Source organism: Mytilus trossulus, chromosome 2 (assembly GCF_036588685.1).
Source record: "Mytilus trossulus isolate FHL-02 chromosome 2, PNRI_Mtr1.1.1.hap1, whole genome shotgun sequence".
NCBI lineage: Eukaryota > Metazoa > Mollusca > Bivalvia > Mytilida > Mytilidae > Mytilus > Mytilus trossulus.
The window spans coordinates 12,092,437-12,115,420 of record NC_086374.1 but is presented as its reverse complement, the minus strand read 5'-3'; the positions used below and the strand labels follow the sequence as shown (position 1 = coordinate 12,115,420).

The window sequence follows — 22,984 nt, the reverse complement described above, 5'->3', positions numbered from 1 at the left end:
TTTGTGGCATGCCAAATCTCCCGCTTTAATGCCAATGTTTAATATAACATTATAATGACAACATAACATTACAGAACTACAATACAAATAAATAAGAGAACATATTAGACAAAGAAACACAGGATTAATAGCTAACAAAAGGCACCAGGTTTAAAATTCAATACGCCTCGTCTACACAAGACTTACCAGTGTCGACCAAATATAAAGATTCAAAAGTCAAAACAGGTCCAAAGCTGTATAGCACTGATGATCAAAAGTTCATAAACGTTGGATGTACAAAATACCGAGACACGTCTAGTAACATTCAATGAACTGGATTGTGTGTATCGGTAACGAATCAAAAATAATGTCACATTTTCTGCTTTTGCAATTCTATTTTCGTATTTGTTACTTCTGTTTATTCCGTCTATTGTTTTTTGAATGCAAATCTACCTGTTTCTTTATAGTCAACTTAAAGACACAGTTCTTTGCAATGGTTTCATTCTGTATGTCTCTCATATTGATTTTTAACTACCTGAAATCGCACTGAGAGTTGACATATCGATCGAAAGATTTAGTTTCCTTAGAAAAGTCTGTATTGATAAACATGACGGAAAGCATCTTACTAAGGGGGAGAAAGATACTAGAGGAACATTTAAATTCATAAATCGAAATACACAGACAAGGCCGTGCCTTAAGATGAAAAAGACCAACAGACAGGTTAAAGTACAACTAAACTAGAGGCTCTTAAAATCCCCAGTCGAACAAGGCACTCTCTCCAACATTGTAGACGAGAATAGACCATGACAAAAATCTCTGTTTTGTTAATCTTGTATTACTGATCTTTTAGTCTGTTTAGTTCTTTTGACTTTTTTGACTTGCTGGTAATTTTTGTGATTTATAGTGTTTTTGTCTATCATAATGAAGCATAACAGAAATACAATGTTTTCTCTCTAAATATCATAGTTTTCATGATAAACGGCAAAAATCAAAAATAAAAACGTTAAATTTGTCATTTATGGGCAATATCTTCTATAAGAATTTGTCTAACAGTTTTGACGTATAAATGGACAATTGGTTAATCAAATACAACAAATATTTAACATTATTCTGAACATATTTTTTCCTTTCCGATTTTCTCTATTTATAACAGTTCAAAAAATAATTGACAAAACTTGCTTTTTACCCCAATGTTCTACTTTATGCGATGTTAGCCCTGATGGTTGGTAGCCATAGTCAGGGTCAGTCTGTCTGACATTTTCAGCTAGATACCTTAATGATGATTGTGGCAAAGTTTGGTTCAATTTCTATTAGTAGTTTCAGAGGAGAAGATTTTTGTAAAAGAAAACAACAATTTACAAAAAAATGTAAAAAATTGACTACGAAGGACAATAAGAGTTCTTACAGGGGTTAAATTACTATTTTTGTAATTTTTGACTTATTTGTAGTTCTTACTTTGCTGATCAATTTTGAAGCTTACAGTTTATCTCTATCTAATATTATATTCAAAATAATAATATGGAAAATAAAAATTACATGAAAATTACTTGTTCTGAGACAGCAACCTATCAACAGGTTGTCTGATGCGTCTTAAAATTTCAAAGCAGATGATATATCGACCTGATGAACATTTTTGTCAGAGTTGCTTTAAGTGCTCAAGTTTCAGAGCTTTTAGAATCCAGAAGCTGAATTTTACCCCCATGTTCTATTTTTAGCCATGGCAGCAATGACTGGGGCCATCGGAACAATTGCAAAAATAGATGCCATAAGGACGATTTAGTCCAAGTTTGGTTCAATTTGGCAAATTAGTTTAAGAGAAAAAGATTTTTATACAAACTTACAACAATTTACGAAAAGGAAAGAAAAGTTGATTTTAAAAGACAATAATTCTTTATGGGATCAATTGACCATTTTGGTAATGTTTGACTGATTTGTAGATCTTATTTTAGTGAACAATTTTGCTGTTTATGGTTTATCTTTATCTATTATAATATTCAAGATAATAACCAACAACTCAATTTTTTCTTAATATAACAACCCCGCCAAATTATTTATGTATGTCCTGTCCCAAGTCAGGAGCCTGTATATCAGTGGTTGTCGTTTGTTTATGTGTTACATATTTGTTTTTCGTTAATTTTTTTACATAAATAAGGCCGTTAGTTTTCTCGTTTGAATTGTTTTACATTGTCTTATCGGGGCCTTTTATAGCTGACTATGCGGTATGGACTTTGCTCATTGTTGAAGGCCGTACGGTGACCTATAGTTGTTTTAAAATGTTTGTGTCATTTTTGGTCTTTTTGTGGGTAGTTGTCTCATTGGCAATCATACCGCATCTTCTTTTTTATAAACTATGGGGCAGCAATCAAACAATGAGTTTTCTGAAAATTGAAAGGCAGATATATCGTGTTCTAATGATATTTTTCCGCATAAGATTTGCTCTAAATGCTTTTCTTTCAGAGCTATAAGCCAAAAACTGCATTTACCCTCATGTTCTCTTTTTTTAGCCATGGCAGGCATCTTGGTAGATGTAGATGACCGGGACCATCGGATACATTTATTAAACTAAATACCATCAGGACGATTTAGTCCAAGTCTGGTTTCATTTGTCCCAGTAGCTTCAGAGGAAAAGATTTTTCTAAAAGTTGATGGACGACGAGGGACGACTACGAACGACGGACGCCAAGTGATGATAAAGCTTAAAATGAGCAACACGAACCCCATCAAAAACTGGGAGTAATCAAAGATAAAAAAATGTTATTATATATGTTAAGCTGTAAATTGAAGGATCTTACAAGCCCCATCAATAAGCTCATCAATGATACCAGGGGTTAAATTTTGTATGTAAAACGCACGTTTCGTCTAAATAATGAAGACTAAACCGAAGACTCACCAAAGACCAAATATTGTATAGAGATTGTTTCCATCTATTTAAAAATCAAATGGTTAGTCCCAGATGTTTTGTATTGACATGCACTCTCTTTTTACGGTACGACTCAATCTGTTGTTAACTTTGTTGTGTTGATAACAAAATTACCATCTGTGTTTAAAATATTGGTGTTCATAACGCCCCTCGGTTGTAATTTGTTGAAATTCATATATGATATTGAGATTGTATTGAATATTTTGTAAATTAATACAATAGAAATAGTTAACTGCAAAGGATGATTCATATTATATAATTGTTAGAATATGTTTTTTTCCGTATTGCTGCTTATTTTAATTTTAAATATGAAACACAAAATCAATAAGTTGATGTAAGTAAATACTCAAAATGAACTAAATCAAGCCATTGACCAGACCTGCTGCTTAAAGGAATGTCTAATTAATGCAACACTGATAAATCGATTAAGCAGATAATTGAAATAAACAAACACTATTCTAGCTGAGAGAAAGGCAGGAACTCTAACAGAAGCCAGACCTACTATTGAGTGGTATTCTCATCATTTACCAAATATTAATATGTTTCTACCGAAGGAATTTTTATTTTACTGACCGGTACTTTGAATGTTTTGAAGTGTTTGTCAATAAAATATCGGCATTCAAATGGGAACCAACTGTGCTCTTTTCTTGTCCACTTGTACCATTTTCTTGTGAGGCTGACTTCATACAAAAAATTCTTATGAAGAAAAAGAATAATATCCTATAACTTTATTTTCATCTATAAAGATTATGTTCACTTACAAAAATTTGGTGACTATATTGAACGCATCTATCACATCAAACTTGACATCTTGACTTACATCTAGAAAATGACAACGAGGGTTGGCTGAAAACAAAATTTTACGACAAAGAAATGGTTTCAGCCTCCCAATTGTGAAATTTCTATTTGTATGTAGCAACGTTCCAGAAGCACCTGCATACGGAGTATACATCTCACAATTGATACGATATTCTGATGCTTGTATTTCATATCTTGATTTCCTTGATAGAATGTTTGCTGCTCACAATATTGCTATGAAAATAAGAGTTCCATATGGTAAGTCGAAAGCAATCTTTCGTACATTTTTCGGACGCCATACTCTTTTCACGAATGTGACCTTCTGAATTAGACTTGTAACCGGGTTTGTACCTCCATGTGCAACACGACGGGTGCGATATGTGGAGCAGGGGCTGCTTACCCTTCCGAAACACCTAGGATCACTCCCAGTTTTTGGTTGGGTTCGTGCTGTTTTGTCTTTAGTTTTCTTTGTTGTGTTGTATGTACCATTGTGTTGGTATTTTTTTTACCTTCTTAGTCATTGCGTTGTCAGATTAATTATTTCTGAGTTATGACTTTGAATGTCCCTCTGGTATTTTTTATCCTCTTTTACAATTAAGTTATAAGCTTGGTCTTTTAAAAGCATACAAATTGTTTAAATTAGATGAACTGTTCCATGTGTTTGTGTTGCAACTCACAAACGGCATGTGTTTGCTTTCTTCGATCTTTAGACATCAGTGTTGTATTGTTGTCTCTCATTTTATATGTATTCACATGTATATTAATTAAGGTTTTTTTCCTAAGGGAAACACCTTTCATCATTTCTTCTGATTGCTTTTATTATCATTTTTCTCCTTCATTGTCCATTTTCAGTTTCACTCAGGGGTCTAATTTCCTTTGATGGTGTGCGAAAACATAATAGCTTCATCGCTAATACTAGTCCGAGATTACTCTGACGTCCAACGGCTGTTATGCCAGACAAGCTGGGGCCGTGGGACGTCAGAGCTTGTCCCGTATCAAAAAGTGGATATTTGCCCACCCAAAATGGATGTGCTACTTCATCGCTTCTGGAGCCGACTGAGGGCCTTGGAATTATATAAAACTGGCATCAATCTCTTCATTTTTCAATTATCTTTTCATATATGTAAGTTTCACCTACCTGCCAACCTTTATTTTTCTATATTTTAATAGTTTTTACAGAGACCCGTCGGTCTGGCATAACAGCCGTTGGACGTCAGAGTAATCTCGGACTACGCTAATACCAAAGCTTATTATGTCTTTTTTAATATCATCGGAAATAGATTACCTAGGTTAATGTCAAGATAATGTCCTAGATAGCTTTGGTGTACTATATCTTTTTTTATTGTCTGGTGTATGTTTAAAGGTTTTTTAATGTACGTACTACTCTTTTTTTACATGTATTTTTCTTTTCGAAAAGATTTCGTTTTCGCCTATTTTCCTAAGTTGTTTGTAAACTGTTTGTTCCTTTAAGGCGACAATAGTTGTTATAAAGGTTCGTGTCGAGATGAACAAAGAAATAAGGTTCCCTCATTCTAGCAGTGACATCATTTAGTTTCATCTTTGTTGACGTTTGTCATTTTAATGGTGTTTTAAGTTTAACTATTGAGCTAAAGTTAATTTGAGGTAACTTATTGTAACTAGTAACACAGGTATACAGAATATATTTCATCAAAAATCGTTTCGATGGAATTTTGCTCAGCGAGTGTATGATCATCAGCTCATTTGGTGCTTGGTATTTATGATTTCCGGTTTTTTTTTAATGCGTCTTCGATGAATAAATAAATGATCACGAGACTACTATTCCAAATGTCTAAGACAAAAGTAAAATCACAAAAATACTTAACTCTGAGGAAAACTTAAAAAGAAAAGTCCCTAATCAAATGGCAAAATTAAAAGCTCAAACATATCAACGAATGGATAACAACTGTCATATTCCTGACTGGGTAGAGGCATTTTTTATGTAAAAATTGATTTCAAATGAATTTGTCCATAATAAAGGTATTTAGATATTCATAACCCATTGACATTCAATCGAATGATACGCTTTCCTGAAAAAGCCCTAAACTTATAAGGTGGTATTATCATATGTATGTGATATTCTTACTGAGTCACGTTTATACAATTACTACACTTTTTTACCTCACTGGGTCGCTACCTCTGCTCAGTCTCCGAGGGTATCAGTAGCTAAGTAGTCAGTGCTTTGGTACTGACATGATTTAACAAACTTTACTAAAATTGTCCGTTTATAAAATTTTAAATTATAATGAAACTAAGGTTTCAACTCCCTCAGGCAAAGTTGGCTTTAGATGAATTTGGCTATTTATTTTAGGTATTTTTGACATATAGCTGTTCAATGATTTTCGATACTTATGCATCTTCGGATTTAAAATGTATGGCTTTGAACGTTCCTGATGAAGGTAAATCTAGAAAAGCGCATCGGACGCAGTAAATTATTAAACGTGTTGTTTTCCATTTTTTAGCTAAATAAGAAAACCTTAAAAAAGAAGTTGAACTTATCGGAATGTATCTGTAATACTCATTTCTATGGTTAGTCCCTTACATTTGTTGGTCAATGGGATAACAGTTTGAAGTAATTGAACAAGGCAAAACAATTTATGATCTTGAAAAAATGTGCGTTAAGGTTTGAAAGAAATAATGAATAAAAAGTATGTATAAAAAAATGATTGAATAAATCTATATGATAATCAATCTTTCCTCTCTGAGGCACAAAGCTGTTTTATAATAGTCCAAGCGAACAATTTATTTATCTTATTGCTTAACCATATTTTGCACAACTTTTCGGAATTTTGGATCCTCAATGCTCTTCAACTTTTTAATTGTTTGGCTTTATAAATATTTTGATATGAGCATCACTGATGAGTCTTATGTAGACGAAACGCGCGTCTGGCGTACTAAATTATAATCCTGGTACCTTTGATAACTATTAACCAAAGAAGGTATTTACTTTGAATTTATAGACACAAAAACCAAACACGATCTTTAAATTAACAGAAAAAGGATGATCGCGTGTAGTGCTGATCTTCCTCTAAAAGTTACAGTGATGCCTTTTCTTATATTCCTGTCGTTTTGTCATTTTCACGAAAAAGTTTACTTTTTGTAATAAATTATGTATTTTTACCTTGAACATATTATAAGAACTTTGAAGTCTTTTATAGCAAAAATCGGAGTTTCTATTTAACAAAATATTGCTTGATGAAGTAAATCAACTTTGTCTTCTTAATTTAGATAAAAATTATTCTAAATCTACATTTTGTAGTCCTTTTTTTACTATTATGAAGTTAACCTATCTATTTTACATGTTTTCTGGCTAAGTCATTTACATTCTGTTTCGGACTGATTACTTCTGAAAAGTGTAATATTTTTTTTATCATATGTTTAGAAGTAAAAAAATGTAGTTTTGCATATTTGATAAATGGTCTACTGTTTAATCCATATCGCGCAACTTTGATGCGCACCCTTTATCGCATACCCTTTATCACACCCCTAACTTTATCGCATACCTACCCTTTATCACACCCCTACTTTTTTTTTTTAAATAAAGTCAGTTGTTGTTTATCAGTGTCCAATTCCTTTGCTTGTATTTTTTTTTGTTAAATTCTCAACGTTTTAAGTTTTGAGATTTTAGTTGTATTTTTTTCTTCCATAGATGTGGTGCTTTATTATGGTTATATTTAAATGGGTATCGGTAAAGCTATTATAGTTTTTGTGTTTAATTCTGCAGTTTGTCATACAGGTATCGTTGCTACCCATCATGCTAAGGTTCTGTTTAATGTCAGGAGTCTGAAAAATATACCTTCTTCCATGAATGTTTGAAACATAGTTTATCTATCGATTTATGAATTTTAAACAGCGGTATACTAATGTTGCCTTTATTTGATGACGCAACAAAATGTCGTCAAATTTTTCTGCGAACTTGATTGTTGTCCATAGTGATAGAATGGAGCAAAGGGGGTGATGGATAGGGGAACTTAATATTTATCGAAGGAAAATAATTACAAATACTGAAAGACCAATAATCCCACTTGCAATAGAAGAGCCTAGTTACCCCCAGCGAAGGGGTATAACCATTGCAAAGGAAAAGGCTACGTTTTTAACGATGGTCGGATTGAACATAAGTTCCAAAACAAAAGCTATATAATTGCAAATTCGTTTAATGGTATTTATCAGACAGTTCACTCGTTTTCCATTCTGGATGATCCAAGATTCTCTATTCCTGAAAAGAAGTAATTTCGAATCAAAAGATATTTTTTCAATCAATCAATAATAATTATACAAATCAAAATTTCCTTGTTGATGCAATTGTTAAAATAATCATTTCCTGATTGTTTGTACAAATTCAAATATTCATGCGAAAAAAGTAAATATATATTGTAGATCTTGTTTATGCTTTACTAACAAATTAAATTCTTTAACATATGACCATAGTAGCAGATAATTCACAGCAACAACGAAAATAATCTTTTACTGCTTTAAGTAAATGGAGTGTTAATAATTTTTTAGGATAAATTAATGAAATACATCAAAAAGGGTTTCGGATTACATAATTTGAGTTACTGTAACTGTTTTTAAAAACTCGCTATCTAGACCATATCTACTTATAGGTGTTATATAATCATGTACATTTGGATTTCTTTTAATTCGATAACTATAAAGAAGATACTTACAGCATAATGGAATATCACAATACTCCCAACGTGTTTCCTTCTCAAGTGTGTAACACCAAGGCTTGCTTGAGCCATCCGGATTACGACAGTAGTTTATTTCTGCAGCTAATCTACTGATACCATGACGGTGAGGTTCTTGAGATCCCCAAGCTTGACATATTTTACCAGATGTAGTCGTATTCTGATTTCCATTATAATCAGATCCTTTCACATCTTCTTTACATTGCTTTATCTCTAAATATGTAAAAAAACATATTTTTAAAAAAACTTGAAAGCTACTCAAAAGTGGTAAGAAAACAGCACCATCTAAAAAGTGACATTTTAGAAAAGGAATAAAATAAAGGCAACAGTAGTATACCGCTGTTCAAAACTCATAAATCCATGGACAAAAAACAAAATCGGGGTAACAAACCAAAACCGAGCGAAACGCATTAAATATAAGAGGACAACAACGACACAACACCGACACGCAACACACACAGAAACGGACCAAGAATCAGACAAAACACCACGAGAATAACAAATATAACATGAAAACCAAATACATGAATTTGGGATAGACAAGTACCGTGCCACGTCTTATCTCAATATCTCAAAAAAAAGAGAAAACACAAACGACTCAACGTTAAAATGCAACACACAGAGAAACGAACAATAATATAACAATGACCATCTTCCTGACTTGGTACAGGACACTTTTAAAGGGGAATAAAAGTGGTGGGTTGAACCTGGTTGTATGGCATGTCAAACTTCGCACGTTAATGGCAAAGTTAAATATAACATTGAAATGACAACATAATATTACAGCACTACAATACAAATAAATAGGAGAACATATTAGACAAAGAAAAACATGATTAATAGATAACAAAAAGCATCAGGTTTAAAATTCAATACGCCAAAAACGCGCCTTGTCCACAGAAGACTCACCAGTGACGCCCAGATATAAAAGATCGAAAGTGAAAAAAGTACAAAGTTGTACAGCACTGAAGATCAAAAGTTGAAAAGGTTTCGCCAAATACGGCATTGTTTTTTATGCCTGGGATAAGAACATTCTTATTATAAAAAATCATTTCTTTTATCTTAAGTTTTAGTATTCAACTTCTCGTTAGAGATAAAGATATCAAGATACAGGAAAGAGACGTGTTTATTTTTCAACTCTATTATAAATAAGTTCTTTGTAATAAATCTCTTCAGTGTATATCCTTTAAGCGTTATTATTAACAGCAAAATATATCCATCAAATATCTAAAAGTGTTATACATGTTTATATCAGATGTTTTAGAGGGTTCGAGTTGATTTTTAATGTCTCTCTGGTATCCTTTACCCCTTTTTAAGTTAAGAATCTTAACAATACAGTAACATGTTTGTTTAAGTTGGTGATACAAGAGATCTCCATAACGAACAATAATGTTATTGCGATAAAAGTTAAGTTAAGTTATCACATCAAAGCAGGTCAAAGTTAGATATTTCTTTTGTTTGCTTTTATAAAAAAATATATTCTTAAAGTGTTTTCACATATTAAATCATGTTCTGATATTTTAAATGCCCATCTTATTCGAGTAATCATAAGAATGTGAATCAAACTGGCACATTGTATATAGGGTGGAAAAATCATAAGAATGTGAATCAAACTGACACATTGTATATAGGGTTGAAAAATCTTAATTGTGAATAGATTCATAAGTATTAATATTAGCTTGCAATTTATCCATTTATTCCGAAAGTAATTAACCAAACTCTTTTTATAAAACCTATTTAAAAAAAATTTAGCAGGTTTTTATTTTTTTGCAAGCTTACTAGTAGGTAAAATATATAGTTCAATAGTTGAACAATGGTTTGAAGATGACATAAAATCTATATTTGTAATATGTATAAACCTACCACAAAGTGGAATGGCACAATATTCCCAACGTTTATTCGGATCAGATGTATAACACCATGGCTCTTTGGATCCATCAGGATTACGGCAGTAATTTTTATCCTTAGCGAGTTTCTTCGTAAAACTGTGTTTATGAGGTTCAGATGCTCCCCAAGTCTGGCATTCTATTCCGGAAGTTGTAATTGACTTGTGACCTTCATAATCTGTTCCTTTCTTGTCAGGTTTGCATTCTTTAATGTCTGTGGGGTATGAATTGTGTTTAAAAAGAATGATATATCAGTACTAATAGCTTGTATGACGATGAGGGTCACCAATAACTACAGATATAAACTATAATATCAGGGATCGACCACTCTTTTAAACTTTTATATAAAACCTAAAACAAAAATATGACTGATTCTTGTAATCGAGTTTATGATCTTTGTTCATTGTTAAAGGCCTTACAGTGTCCGGTAGTTAAAATTTATTTTTCATTTAGTCTATTGCGATGAGTTGTCTCATTAGGCCCTACAGTGTCCGTTAGTTAAAATTTATTTGTCATTTGGTCTCTTGTAATGAGTTGTCTCATTGGACATCTTTTTTTATATTAAGTCAAGAAAGGTCGTGATTTTTTGTGATAATATTACAATACATTCGGATCAAGATCAGAAGGAACAGTGATGAAGATGTCATATTTCTATAACGTCACTGCAAGGTAATCGTTTAATGAGAAATAGGTAATTGGAAAGCTTTTACCTGGAACATTATTAACTGGGTACTTTAAATGATATATTATGATATTTTTCCCTAGATCAGTGCTTTATAAAGAAGAAATTAAAGCAACTTATTTTAATGTTACATGATATAGTAACTAACATGTAAAACAAAGTTAAGAGGTATAAAAAAAAATTCATACGCTGAAGAAATATACAAAATCATAGCCACAAGCTCGAATACAAGAAATATAACCATTTAGAGAATATAAATCAGATCAAACGGTTCCCTGCAAATTAAAATCGAATGTGAAGGTTTTAAGTACACATATTTTCTAGCGGTTCTAAGCAAATATGTGTTACTGTTTGCATTTTTTTGTATACACCACTGCATGTAGGTTCTTAAAATTGGCTTGAACACTGTTAGTCCATCAGAAACCATGTAGGGCTTTATTGATTCATATTGATCACTTTATCAACAACTAAAAAATATTTATGATTTTGTTGCAACAACGCCACATATCGTCACATTAAGAGTGATAGTTGGTTAGATACATTTATGACATAATGTGCTAGTAAACCAGGAAGAGCTTCGCATTTGCCCAAATATAAATACTTTTCCCGTACACATCGAAACATGATACTAACACACTGTGCAACTTATAATAGTGGTTCAAAGTGTGTCTTTTGTTTAAAATTTAGCATTTAAAAAACAAATTAGACTTACTTCTAAGTATTGAATTTGTGAATACTCCGATAGGTGTAATTTGTATTTCTAATTAACATTAAATGAAATATTAATATAAGTAAAGCAAGACCCGAGGTGTACATACCGCATTTTGGGATGTCACAATATTCCCATCTCTTTGTTTTGTCTATGGTGTAACACCAAGGTCTATCAGAACCGTCAGGATTTCTACAGTAATTTGATTGGTCACTTAGTTTAACGTCAAATTTGTGTTTGTGCGGACTTTTGTCTGCCCATGCTTGACAGGAAATGCCGGACTCTGTAATGCTGGTTTTGCCTTTGTAACTAGTTCCACTTTTTGTCGAGGTGCAGTCTTTTTCTTTAGCTATGAAATAAATGGTTAGTAAAACCTACTGGAATTTGAACATTTTTTAGTCTTAATAGTGCACATAAATTACTCCTTCAGTAATAATTTCAAATTCCATCATTATGTTGTTTTCAATTAAATATCTCACATAATAAACAAAATGTGTATTACTTTTAACTAGATTGTTAGCACATGGACTTCTTTATAACTATGTATTTTGTATAAACTACATATTTAAAGATAGATCTTTTGTTGCGCTGTGTCATTTATAACATGAAAGCTTACGTTTGCATTCAACGATTCCATCTCCTTCATACTCAAGTTTACATCTACATAAAAGATCTCCCTCAGCATTCGGCTGACAGACTGCATTCTCGTGACATTTAGCTGTGGTTTCTTCAATAAGAGTTCCTGTTCCGTTGATACGGATACATTTGTAATTTTTTGTACAGTCAGCTGATAAAACTTCATCGCCAAGCTACAAGAAAATCAAAAGCCGATTTCGCAAACCCAGATCCACTTGATTCAAATTTTGATTAATTGCAATAATATATGAATGAATTCTTTATATCCAAAATAACATTTAATCGTCCTGTGTGAGGTAGACAATAGTATTGCTGTTCTTTAAATTTATACTTGACTTAAAATGGTTTTTCTTTTACAAAATGTGACTTGGAGTTGTCTCATTGTCACTTAAAATAAATGTTTTTATATCTTTTAAAATCGTATTGCCATCATATAACGTTTTTAAAATCTTACACCAATATACCCCACATCACTACTGCAACCACAATCCTCAGACTTAACACATTCTTTTCCACTAAGTATGTATCCTTCTTCACAAGCACAGCCTTCAGTAAATGGTAATTCACATGTTTTATCACTGTCCCGGTTGACACAGTTAGCTTGGCAGCCACTCACATGATCTGAGTATACTTCATTGATACCACAGGATAAAGCTATTGAAATAAATGCTTAGATAACTAATATATAGACTTTTCCTATATGGAAAATAAAATTAAGCGAGGAAGATATAAAAATGATTTCTGAATAACTATTGACTTAACTAGTTTTTAATCTTTGCTACACAATATCTTGATATTCCTGTATATGTTACGTTTGTGTAAATTTGAAATATTTTAACATCAGAACATTTGCATTTTGAAATATTTCATGAATACTGGGTTTTTTTCATATCATTATCAATTATTATTTACATTTTCAAGTTTGTCCAACTTACGACAAAATGAATCAGTTCTCCAGTTTACTGCAAAAGATTCTTCTGCACAACGAAGGGCAAACGATTCCAAGTTGGCACAAACTGCTTTCCCTAGATCATTATTATTTGTGTTGTAATATAATGATACATCAGAAACACACATGTTGTAATGTTTATCTGTTTGTATAGTTGCACTTTCAAGACACTCTTGAAAAGGACTGGTACCATTTTCTTTCAAAATCAGATACCCACAATATTCTGGGGCTTTTGCAATTTCATTCATGGCACCGGTGGTTGCCGGTATTTCAGACAAAACTCCACATCTATAATAATGTTTACAAATTCCGTTACGTTGTATTAGTAAAATAAGACAATTGTATTTATTGCTCAAATTGCGATTGTTTGGGTTTTTTTTTCAATTTAAAAACGTTTTGATTTAAAATCATTCAAAATTTTCATTAGGAAGCGAGTAGTATCTGAACTTTAAATCGCATCTAACCGAAATAGCTACAAAACAGCTAAATGGATATTGAAAGGGGCATTGTATTATGTTAACGCATTTACCACCCTTTTCAACAGTTTTCTCAAAACAGGGAAAATTGAAAATTGGTTTCAAATCATGATTCTTTTGAACATAAGCAGCATACGAATTCAAAAGAACATACGTGTCACCAGCTTCTTTTGCTTCTTCTGCGAGTGCAAATTGTTCAACTTTTTTTCCAATTAGTAAAACCTCATCTGTTGGTTTACTGTCATTTGTGACACTAAATTCATTTCTGATTCCATCACAATCTCCACATATACCTGTCATACGTTTTGCAAAGGTGTCAAGTGCTGCAAGTTCAAGATTCTTTGACCCATCCCATTCTAAAATAACGTCACAGTTGGTTTGTACCCGCACATAACGTCCGCTTACAAATATATTAACTGAATTGTCTTTCGTATTGTATGGTAAACTGATCTTGGTACCATCAACCTGAAAGAAGTACAAACATTCTGTGTAATAGCCTATTGATCAATATCAGATTTTGAAAATGGAAATCCAGATTAAAATTTGTTAATTCTATTTAATTCATTTTGCCATTTTTCAAAATTTTATTATATATCTGCTCATATCTTAATTGACAACATAGGTTGTGTATACAAGTTCTTTCTATAGTTTCATAAAGAAAAAACATAGGTTAAAGAAACATATTCTAATTACTTTTTATTCTTTTTAGTCGTAAGAACGACGAAGTGATGAAATTCAAGTTTTTTGACAAAGACAATATCGCTTAATTATTATCCATGAGCATGTGAAGGAAACAATTATTCATCACCTTCTATGGTAGGGACATCGAAACTAAATGTAGCACAATGATGATTTGAAATGTCGTATTTATAACAGGTCTCATGTATACGTTATACAAAATAAGTCACTGAAAAGAAACACTTCATTGCAACAAATTTTCAAACATTTGTGTTTTCTTGAAAACTCCTAGATATCATCATAATTTAGAATAAATATTTGACAACTTTTTCACTGTTAAATAATATTAACGTGGTACACCGAATACGCTAAATATTTCGCGTCCTTCCGGAAAAGTATTCTGAATTTTATATAAAAATATGATAAGATAAAAAGTTTTACAAACGAATTACATGCTTTCAAGAAAATTCCAAATATCATTAAAGATCTTGATCGATGGTTTTCTACTACTTTGAAATGTATTATGGGGGAAGACAAGATATACTTTAAGATCGTCCAAACAGAAAAAAAGACTGACCAAATTTTTTTTTAGTAACAATTTAAAACGCAGAAAACAGAATAAATTTATTAATATACCAAAACCACTTTGTCTGGAAGAAGAAGAATCTTGTAATCTTTTATTGCAAATTCTATGGTACGTGAATAAGGAAGCTCTGAAGTTTGACTAGCCGCCTTATTGATGACGACGACAGAGAATTGACAAGCAATATCGTCTGGAGCTGTCTTGGCCATAAGATAATGACAGGAGCCCATAAAATCTATCCATTGTCCATCAAACGTTCTGTAATGAGTGTCACTAACTGTGCTACATTCACAGTAACCTTAAATAGAATAAATGCGATGACAGTAATGCACATGCGATCTCTTCTACATCTGTCTCACAATGATAAAAATAACAAGAGTTCTGCTGAAAAAAATACGGTTTCTGTCTGCCAAATAGATTGTCGACGTTTAAGTGAGATTAATGTATTACTAATATTACAACTTCGAGTTTAAACATATATATATTCATTACAATAAACGGTAGATCTTTCATTGAAAAATTATATTTTAGGAATTTAAGATTATTACAAATTGAAAGAAGTGTTCATTTCCACAAAGAAGAATTAAAATGTAAATATAATCCAAAAATTGTACCAGGACAATCCTGTATGTTGCACTGCTGTGTTCTTTCTTCTGTGCTTTCACCAGGACATTGTTTTCCACCAAACTCAGCTTCAGGATTTTTGCATAATCTCGTGCGGGAACTTTTCTGTTCACCAAAACCACATGTTTCTGAACACGTTGTCCAGGTCGACCATGACAAGAAATCTGTCCAACCACCATCAACTAATGCAGTCAAGATAAAGTGTTAATCTCAAATTTAATTGATGGGTTGAATAGGGTTTTGCCTTACGTCCAAATGCAAATATGACATATATTTCCAAATAGGAACAAAGTAATATATAATCCTAAAGGTAAGTTATGCTATTTGATCGAGTATGGTGAAGGATTGTGTAAAATAGATTTCTACTGAGAAAAGAATGTATATAATAGGGGCAGACTTTGAGAAGTTCTGGTGACCATATTTTTAGTCACCAATAAAATGACCGTTTGTTTTTGAAAAATAATAATACTTCATGTTTTGCAAAAACGGGTTAATATATTTTATTTTTTTTATACTATAAAGTTGCTTACAACCATGTCCGTTTGAATATCGCTGGCAATCATGCCACTTCATTTTTTTCTATATTCCATATAAATATAATTGTATAAGTAAAGTGAGATGCCAGGTATCCCGAATGGACAGTCCAATAACACTGACAAAACCTCCTACTTACATTAAGAGGTCCACATCTGGTCTTCAACAGTAGATACTTGACATGTTGTGATACAATTAATGCATTGATTTGTAAAAGTACACAGGTTTTCTCAAACCAAAACAACAATGTGTCTCCAGTACAAATATACTCCATCCGCTCTATCATTTTCTATGTTCAGTGGACCGTAAAAATGGTGAAAAATCTCATATTAGAGGTTTCTCAACATCTTACGAACGAACGAAACTCTACAAACGTATCTTTAAGGAGCAGTTATTTTGTTCAAATTCAATCCATGATCAATGTCTACCGATATTTCAGTGTGTTACAAGACAACATATAACAATTGCATAGGTTTTTTGCAACCTTACATTTTATTTTTGTAGTAAAACATCGGCGTTCCAATTTATTTTTCTATTGTTGGATGTTGCTTATTCTTACGCTGAGTTTAGTTTGTTTACATGTCGAATATATACGTTCGATTTATCTCCCCTATCCATTTAAAAAGAACATTGTCAGTTTATAAAGATGTTAAAAACAATCGGCGCGTATGGTTTGCATTGCATTAGATTGATTTATTTATGTTGGACGTTCTGTGACAAGTATTCCATGCTTTTCACGTCGAGATTAGCGTTTGTAAAAGGATTGAAAAGTGAATGAGATGAGTTTAGTATTTTTAATCTATTATATTCACACATATTCGCTAGGTCCAATTGGTCTGACTTGATATTAAATTATGTTTGGTTATACGTTACAGAAATATAACGGTGCACTCGTGAAGTTATAGAGTTTTGTGTACTCTTGTTGAAAGTAGGAGTGCTTCAGCAATAACAAAACTTACAGTTACATAGTTTTCTAAAGGTACATTTTCTTTAGATACCATTCCCAAAGTAAAAAAAGTAAACTGAGAAAAAAACAAAGAAAACATAGACAGCATCCAATAAAAACTCCACGAAAACAAAAAAGAACAAAATAATTATATATATACTAAACTGTGTACGATTATAAAGTATGAACAAAATTTTAAGACAAAAAGAACAAGAACTGCCATGAAAACAAAACAATTAAAAAAAATACATTACAGAATATTTTTTTAAAGCGTTAAAACTGTTTTTTGGGAGTTTTATTTACAAATATTTATATCAATATTTCCCTTTAGTTATCGTATCGATTTGACCAAAGCTATAATATAAATCAGTTATAAACATTTAAAATGAAGGAGTGATCATTTGGATTTCAGCGTTGGGGTAAGAATTTACCCCGGATCCGAGAATGTTTTTGTTTCAAATTACAACCTAGAGACGTTCACTCCTTGATTAGTTTTTACTCATATTTGCAAAAGACCTCCTTGATCTGATCCTTGATTCAAATAGTTTCCTATCCCCTTCCATTCCAAATTTCTTTATTTATCCTTTTTACTATATATATGTACTAAAATATTCGAAATGAGGTTGTCATCTTTATTAAAATCTCTTGTACGATTGCTGCCCTTGGTATAAATATTTTATATTCTTCGCCTTACTTCATTTGTCAATTAGATTTTCAACTGTTTATTAAACCGTAAATTGTATATCATTATTCATATTAATCAAGTCAGTATAATATGCCTACCACTCAAAATGGTTTTACAAAATCTAGAATGTATATTTTAATTATGTAAAAGACATTTCAAAGGGGAAAAGACGGGACAGACGAGCGATCGGACGGACGGACGCACAGACAAGAAAACATAATGCCAATAAATGGGCCATAAAAACATAACTTATAGCTAATAATTACGATGAACGAATTTTCAAACTTTGGACATGCATAGATCGAAGTACATTTAGCGTCTTAAACAATTTGTCTTGGAAAAAAAATTACCAAAAGATACTTCAGGTATTCCTGACAAAAAAACTCAATAATAGGTTTAACAATTGAATAATATAATTTCAATAAATGCTCGAATTGTTTTGTATTTAACTTAATATTTTTCAAAGACAGTATACCTGGACAATGTACTTCCGTGCACTGCTGTGAGTCAACTGTGACTGATTGTCCTGCACATGACATTCCACCATATTTTGGTTCAGGGTTGTCACATGATCTTGAACGAGATCTCGTTTTTACACCTTGACCACAGGTAACAGAACAACTTCCCCAATCACTCCATTTTGAGAAAGCGCCCCATTTTCCATCAACTACACGATAAAACGATTGTTTAAAATATACGTTCGCAAAATCAGCAATTCACTTTTTTATAAAAATTCTAAAATTTGAATTATACCATATTTGTTATATTTTCAAGTCATATGTATAACTCAATGAAATGCAGTTGACAAAATAAGTGCTATGAAATATTTAAAAGTAAAATGACCGACCTGGACAGGGACTTGTATTACATGTCTGTGAGGAAGTCATTGTGGACTCTCCCAGACACGTCTTGCCACCATAATTCGGATACGGTTTACTGCAAGTTCTTGTTTTTGTCCTAGATTGTTTTCCCGAACCGCAGCTTGCAGAACACGGACCATAATTCGACCAAGAATTCCATTTTGTCCATTGCCCATTTACTGAAAAAAAACCATTCTTATTGGTTCGGTAGTTTTTTAAGGCAAAAAGTAAGCAAAAAACACAATATATTTCATTACATGGATTTTGGCATACTAAAATGCTTTTGTATATAAGCTTATGTCCGTGATACGTCAGTTAATGCTAGTTGTAATCTATTCGTTTGATGTGTTTGCGCTTTTGATTTTGCAATTTGATTAGGGACTGTTGTACTCCTATATGAGGAACTGATATTAATCTGATATCAAATCGTTTTCCCTCATCAGTTTTGTGTAAAATGAATCTTATCAATGTATTCGGATTAAACCGAATCACACTTTAATTCTAAAATATTTTAAAGTTCACGCACAGTATTTACAAAAAGTCTGTGTAGGACAAAGAGCCTGCGTACGAAATAATTTGACTAATATCTAGACGTTTTGTATTTATCTAATTTAAAAAATTATAACGTTGATTACAGGTTTTATGTATTCATGTGTGTTCGGGTAATAGATGAATTATTTCACCCTTAATATTGCCAATACTTACTGGGACATTTGTTTGTATTACATGATCTGCTTTTTGATTTACTGCTAGATCCAGAACAACCATTTCCACCATTTTTCGGTGAAGGATTATTACAGTACCTCAGGCTCCGTGAAGACTGTGTACCACTTCCACATGTCTTTGAACAACTACCCCATGTTTCCCAGTTACCATAGGAACTCCATCCACCATGAACTGGAAATAAAATAAAGACATACCATACAAAGGCGTCTTAGGAATAATGAAAAGAAGCTTAAATCCTTTAAATTCACGATGTGTTACACATATGATGTCCTATCATTAAAAACAATTCAAAACTTGGTGACCATATTTAAGCGGGATGTTTGGTTAGCCACAAAATCAGGTTCAACCCACCTTTTTTTTTCTTCAGCACCTGCATATGGAGTATTTATCACTCATTTGATACGATATTCCAGAATGAGAGTTTGTATTCCGTTTCGTGATTTCCTGGATACAAAGATTCCTGCTTACAAGGAAGCTATTGATCGAAAAGCTGACAACGTTGAATGTGAAATCATCCCCTCTAATATTTAAAGTGCGCCAGGGCGCCATCATGAGTCAGTTGACCGTTTATGGAGTATCTGTTTCAGAGATGACACAAGATGTGTTCCAAATATTCATGTGACTTTATCAATTTTTACTTATCACCGGCTTGGAACTAACATGAGCAACACAACAGGCGCTACAAGAGAAGCAGAATCTGCGGACCCTTCCGGATCACCTGAGATAACCTCGTTTTAGTCAGGTTCATGTTGCTCAGTCTTCTGCGTTGTGTTTTGCGTTCTATATATAATTTGTTTGTCTTTTCGTCGTTTTTCGTTTTTTGCCATAGCATTGATTTCGGTTCTAGAATTTGAATTTTTAGAAGAATAATTAATGTGGCTGATACATTAAATGATTAAGATGAAAACAATTGACAGTTAGATTTTTTTCATAATTGTTAAAATTGACATAACGTGTGATTAAACTATAATACCATGATCATATTAATCAGTGCACAGTGTTTAACTTCAATTAATCAATTTAAATTAACACAACAGTAGTATACCGCTGTTCGAAACTCAGAAATCTAAAATGAATAAAACTCATTAACCTAATAAATCTAATATGAATTGTTGGTAAATTAATAGCTGTAGTTTCAATTTTTTTTTTAACTTTTCAACATACCTGTTGGACATTTCTTTTTGCATCGGTAATATTCTGTTTTCTTCGATTGTCTGATCAATAAAGAAAATAGTTTCATCTGTCCATTCTATATTTTACATGTGTGTCACATCTAAGCTTCTGTTCAATATTCGAATATGCAGGCATTTTTTTTAAATACTGATTAGTCCTCGGTCTTTCCATGATACAACTTTAACCCGATTGCCGACATGCAATAAATGATCATTTGTAGCACTTGTCTACGCAGAAATGAGACAAATATATAGCAATTATTTGATGCCTATTCATGAATGCCAACAAAACGTATTGCTGTGTTGTATTTTGTCATCTTTTTGTTCTCCATTTTATGTTGATTTGTTGTATTGTTGACGTTTTTAATTGTTTAATGAAGACAACATTTTAGTATTTAACTTTCAAAAATGTATTTCCGGACGTTTGAGTATTCATATCCTTTCTTTAAGATAGTCTATGAGAAGTAGTTGATTTGCAAACTAAAATAAACTTGTATCTGGTTATCGTTTACGAATCCACTACCGCTTGTGAAATCTTTACCATAATGTATTATGAAGCTGCATATGTTTTTACTTTTTTTATAGCATAGCTTTCTTTAATATTCGATGATAAATGTAGAAATTATAAATTAAATGATCTATCAAAAGTGTTCTAAATTTATAATGCAATATAATTCATTCAAGAACATGTTAGAATTATAGTTATAAAATATGGTTGATAAGGGAAATAATTTCCGAGGATCTCGGTGCCTGAGTAGTCTAAATATCTCAACACGGAGGTTGTGAGATCAAATATATTACGTGACAGGTGCGTCCACTCCAATCTTAATGGACTAAGATTGCCAGGTCGTTGGATCTCTCAAATTCATTTCAATTACATAACGCAGGACATTTCGATTGTAAAATGGATTTAAAAGCTATAGGTTCTTACTTGTATTTTGTACATCTACCCCACCATCCACAAGCAGTTGTATATTTATCCTTAGTATAAACATATTTGCTACAAGTATCATAATAAGACCCGGTGCATACTCTAAAACAAAAACAAAAAATAGATTCACAAAAACGTATCTGCCATATGTAAATCCTTAATGACGACTCGAAAACAAAGACCATATAAGCAGATAACGACATTTCACTAAATTGTATAGCACGTTTTCTTGTAAACTCTGAAACAAAGAAATGCAGTTGCAAAACAATTACAGGTAATAAATAAAATACGTATTGCTTGTTTCAACAAAATAATCATGTGCGGTATCCCACTTGTTAAGTAAAATTTGATGTTTACTGTAAAACAAAACATTATAGAGTATGTAACTACAAAATGCAAACAAGTTTTATAAATAAAAATTTATAAATATTAATAAAAAGTAGCTCAAATAAGAATAGTAATTTTCAATACGGTTCGGTTATATCAAATGAATAATGAAAAGCTTAGCCAATACTATGTATATCACCTACACGTTTTAACAACGTCCAACTGTAATGCAAGAATTTACATTATATGTTTAATTGCCAATATCTTTCGTGCATAAACCAGAACAAACAAAAGATAATGATAAAATGGAAAATCTATAAAACGTATGTATTTATTGTGGTTTGCGAATTTCTTTTTTATAAATGTTGTTGTTACTTTCAACAAAAATTTCAATTCTTATTTGACTAAAGTTACTTTACTTATAACAATTTTCAGAGTCGATGAGGTGTATAACCTGTGAGTATGCGTACATAGATAGACTTACCCCTCAGTAGATTTTACATAAACAGCTATTAACGATGCTACAAGAAGAACCGTTACCTGTCCCATTTTGTTGGTAATCAAGAGACTTAAATTGCAAAATCATAACGGTCAAGTATTTATACATGAAAATGACCCTTCCATGTCACATGTGGTATCGGAAAATTTACAAGACTTCATCATTCTGTCAAATACAGGTCAAATTAAACCGAAAAAAAACAAGTCATCCTCATTTATATATATATTGTATAAATTCATATGAAACTTTACAATCGATTGCTTATTTTATACATATTCCATTTTTCATTTCATATTGAATATATCACATTTTTATATATTTTGTAATGATAAGCTTACCATATGTTAAAATAATTCGAGCTGATCTATATTATCATCAATCAGTGTTCTTATATTTCAACAGAGAAAGGGAATCATTTGTGATCATAATTCGAGCTCATCTATACGACGATCAGACATATATCAACTACGATTAATCATTTGCGTTCAAGGGTTCGAGAAAACATATAAAAAAAATGAAGCATTGGTTGAACGTCCTTCCAAGAGTCATAATGTTCATACAAAAGTCGAATTTATTTTACAGCATTGGTGTATAAATGATTCGGCTGAGAAAGTGTGTCCGCATTTTTATGAAATGATATTTATTAGCAGTTTCTATGAATTAAACAAGAGAGACGGA

The 22,984-nt window shown here is 31.9% G+C and overlaps 1 protein-coding gene across 1 annotated transcript; it reads right to left on the bottom strand.

Annotated features, from left to right (window-relative positions):
• Positions 1–7,851: 7,851 nt before the first annotated feature.
• Positions 7,852–22,382, bottom strand: LOC134706506 (zonadhesin-like). Its single transcript, XM_063565513.1, has 16 exons — positions 22,292–22,382; positions 21,481–21,582; positions 20,542–20,591; positions 19,357–19,548; positions 18,639–18,830; positions 18,267–18,458; positions 15,617–15,808; positions 15,056–15,300; positions 13,896–14,206; positions 13,252–13,553; positions 12,771–12,970; positions 12,297–12,489; positions 11,790–12,029; positions 10,267–10,503; positions 8,383–8,616; positions 7,852–7,931 (listed from the first exon to the last, which is right to left on the bottom strand). Coding segments are annotated over exons 1-16 (2,949 nt in total). The 5' UTR covers positions 22,357–22,382; the 3' UTR covers positions 7,852–7,929.
• Positions 22,383–22,984: the final 602 nt, after the last annotated feature.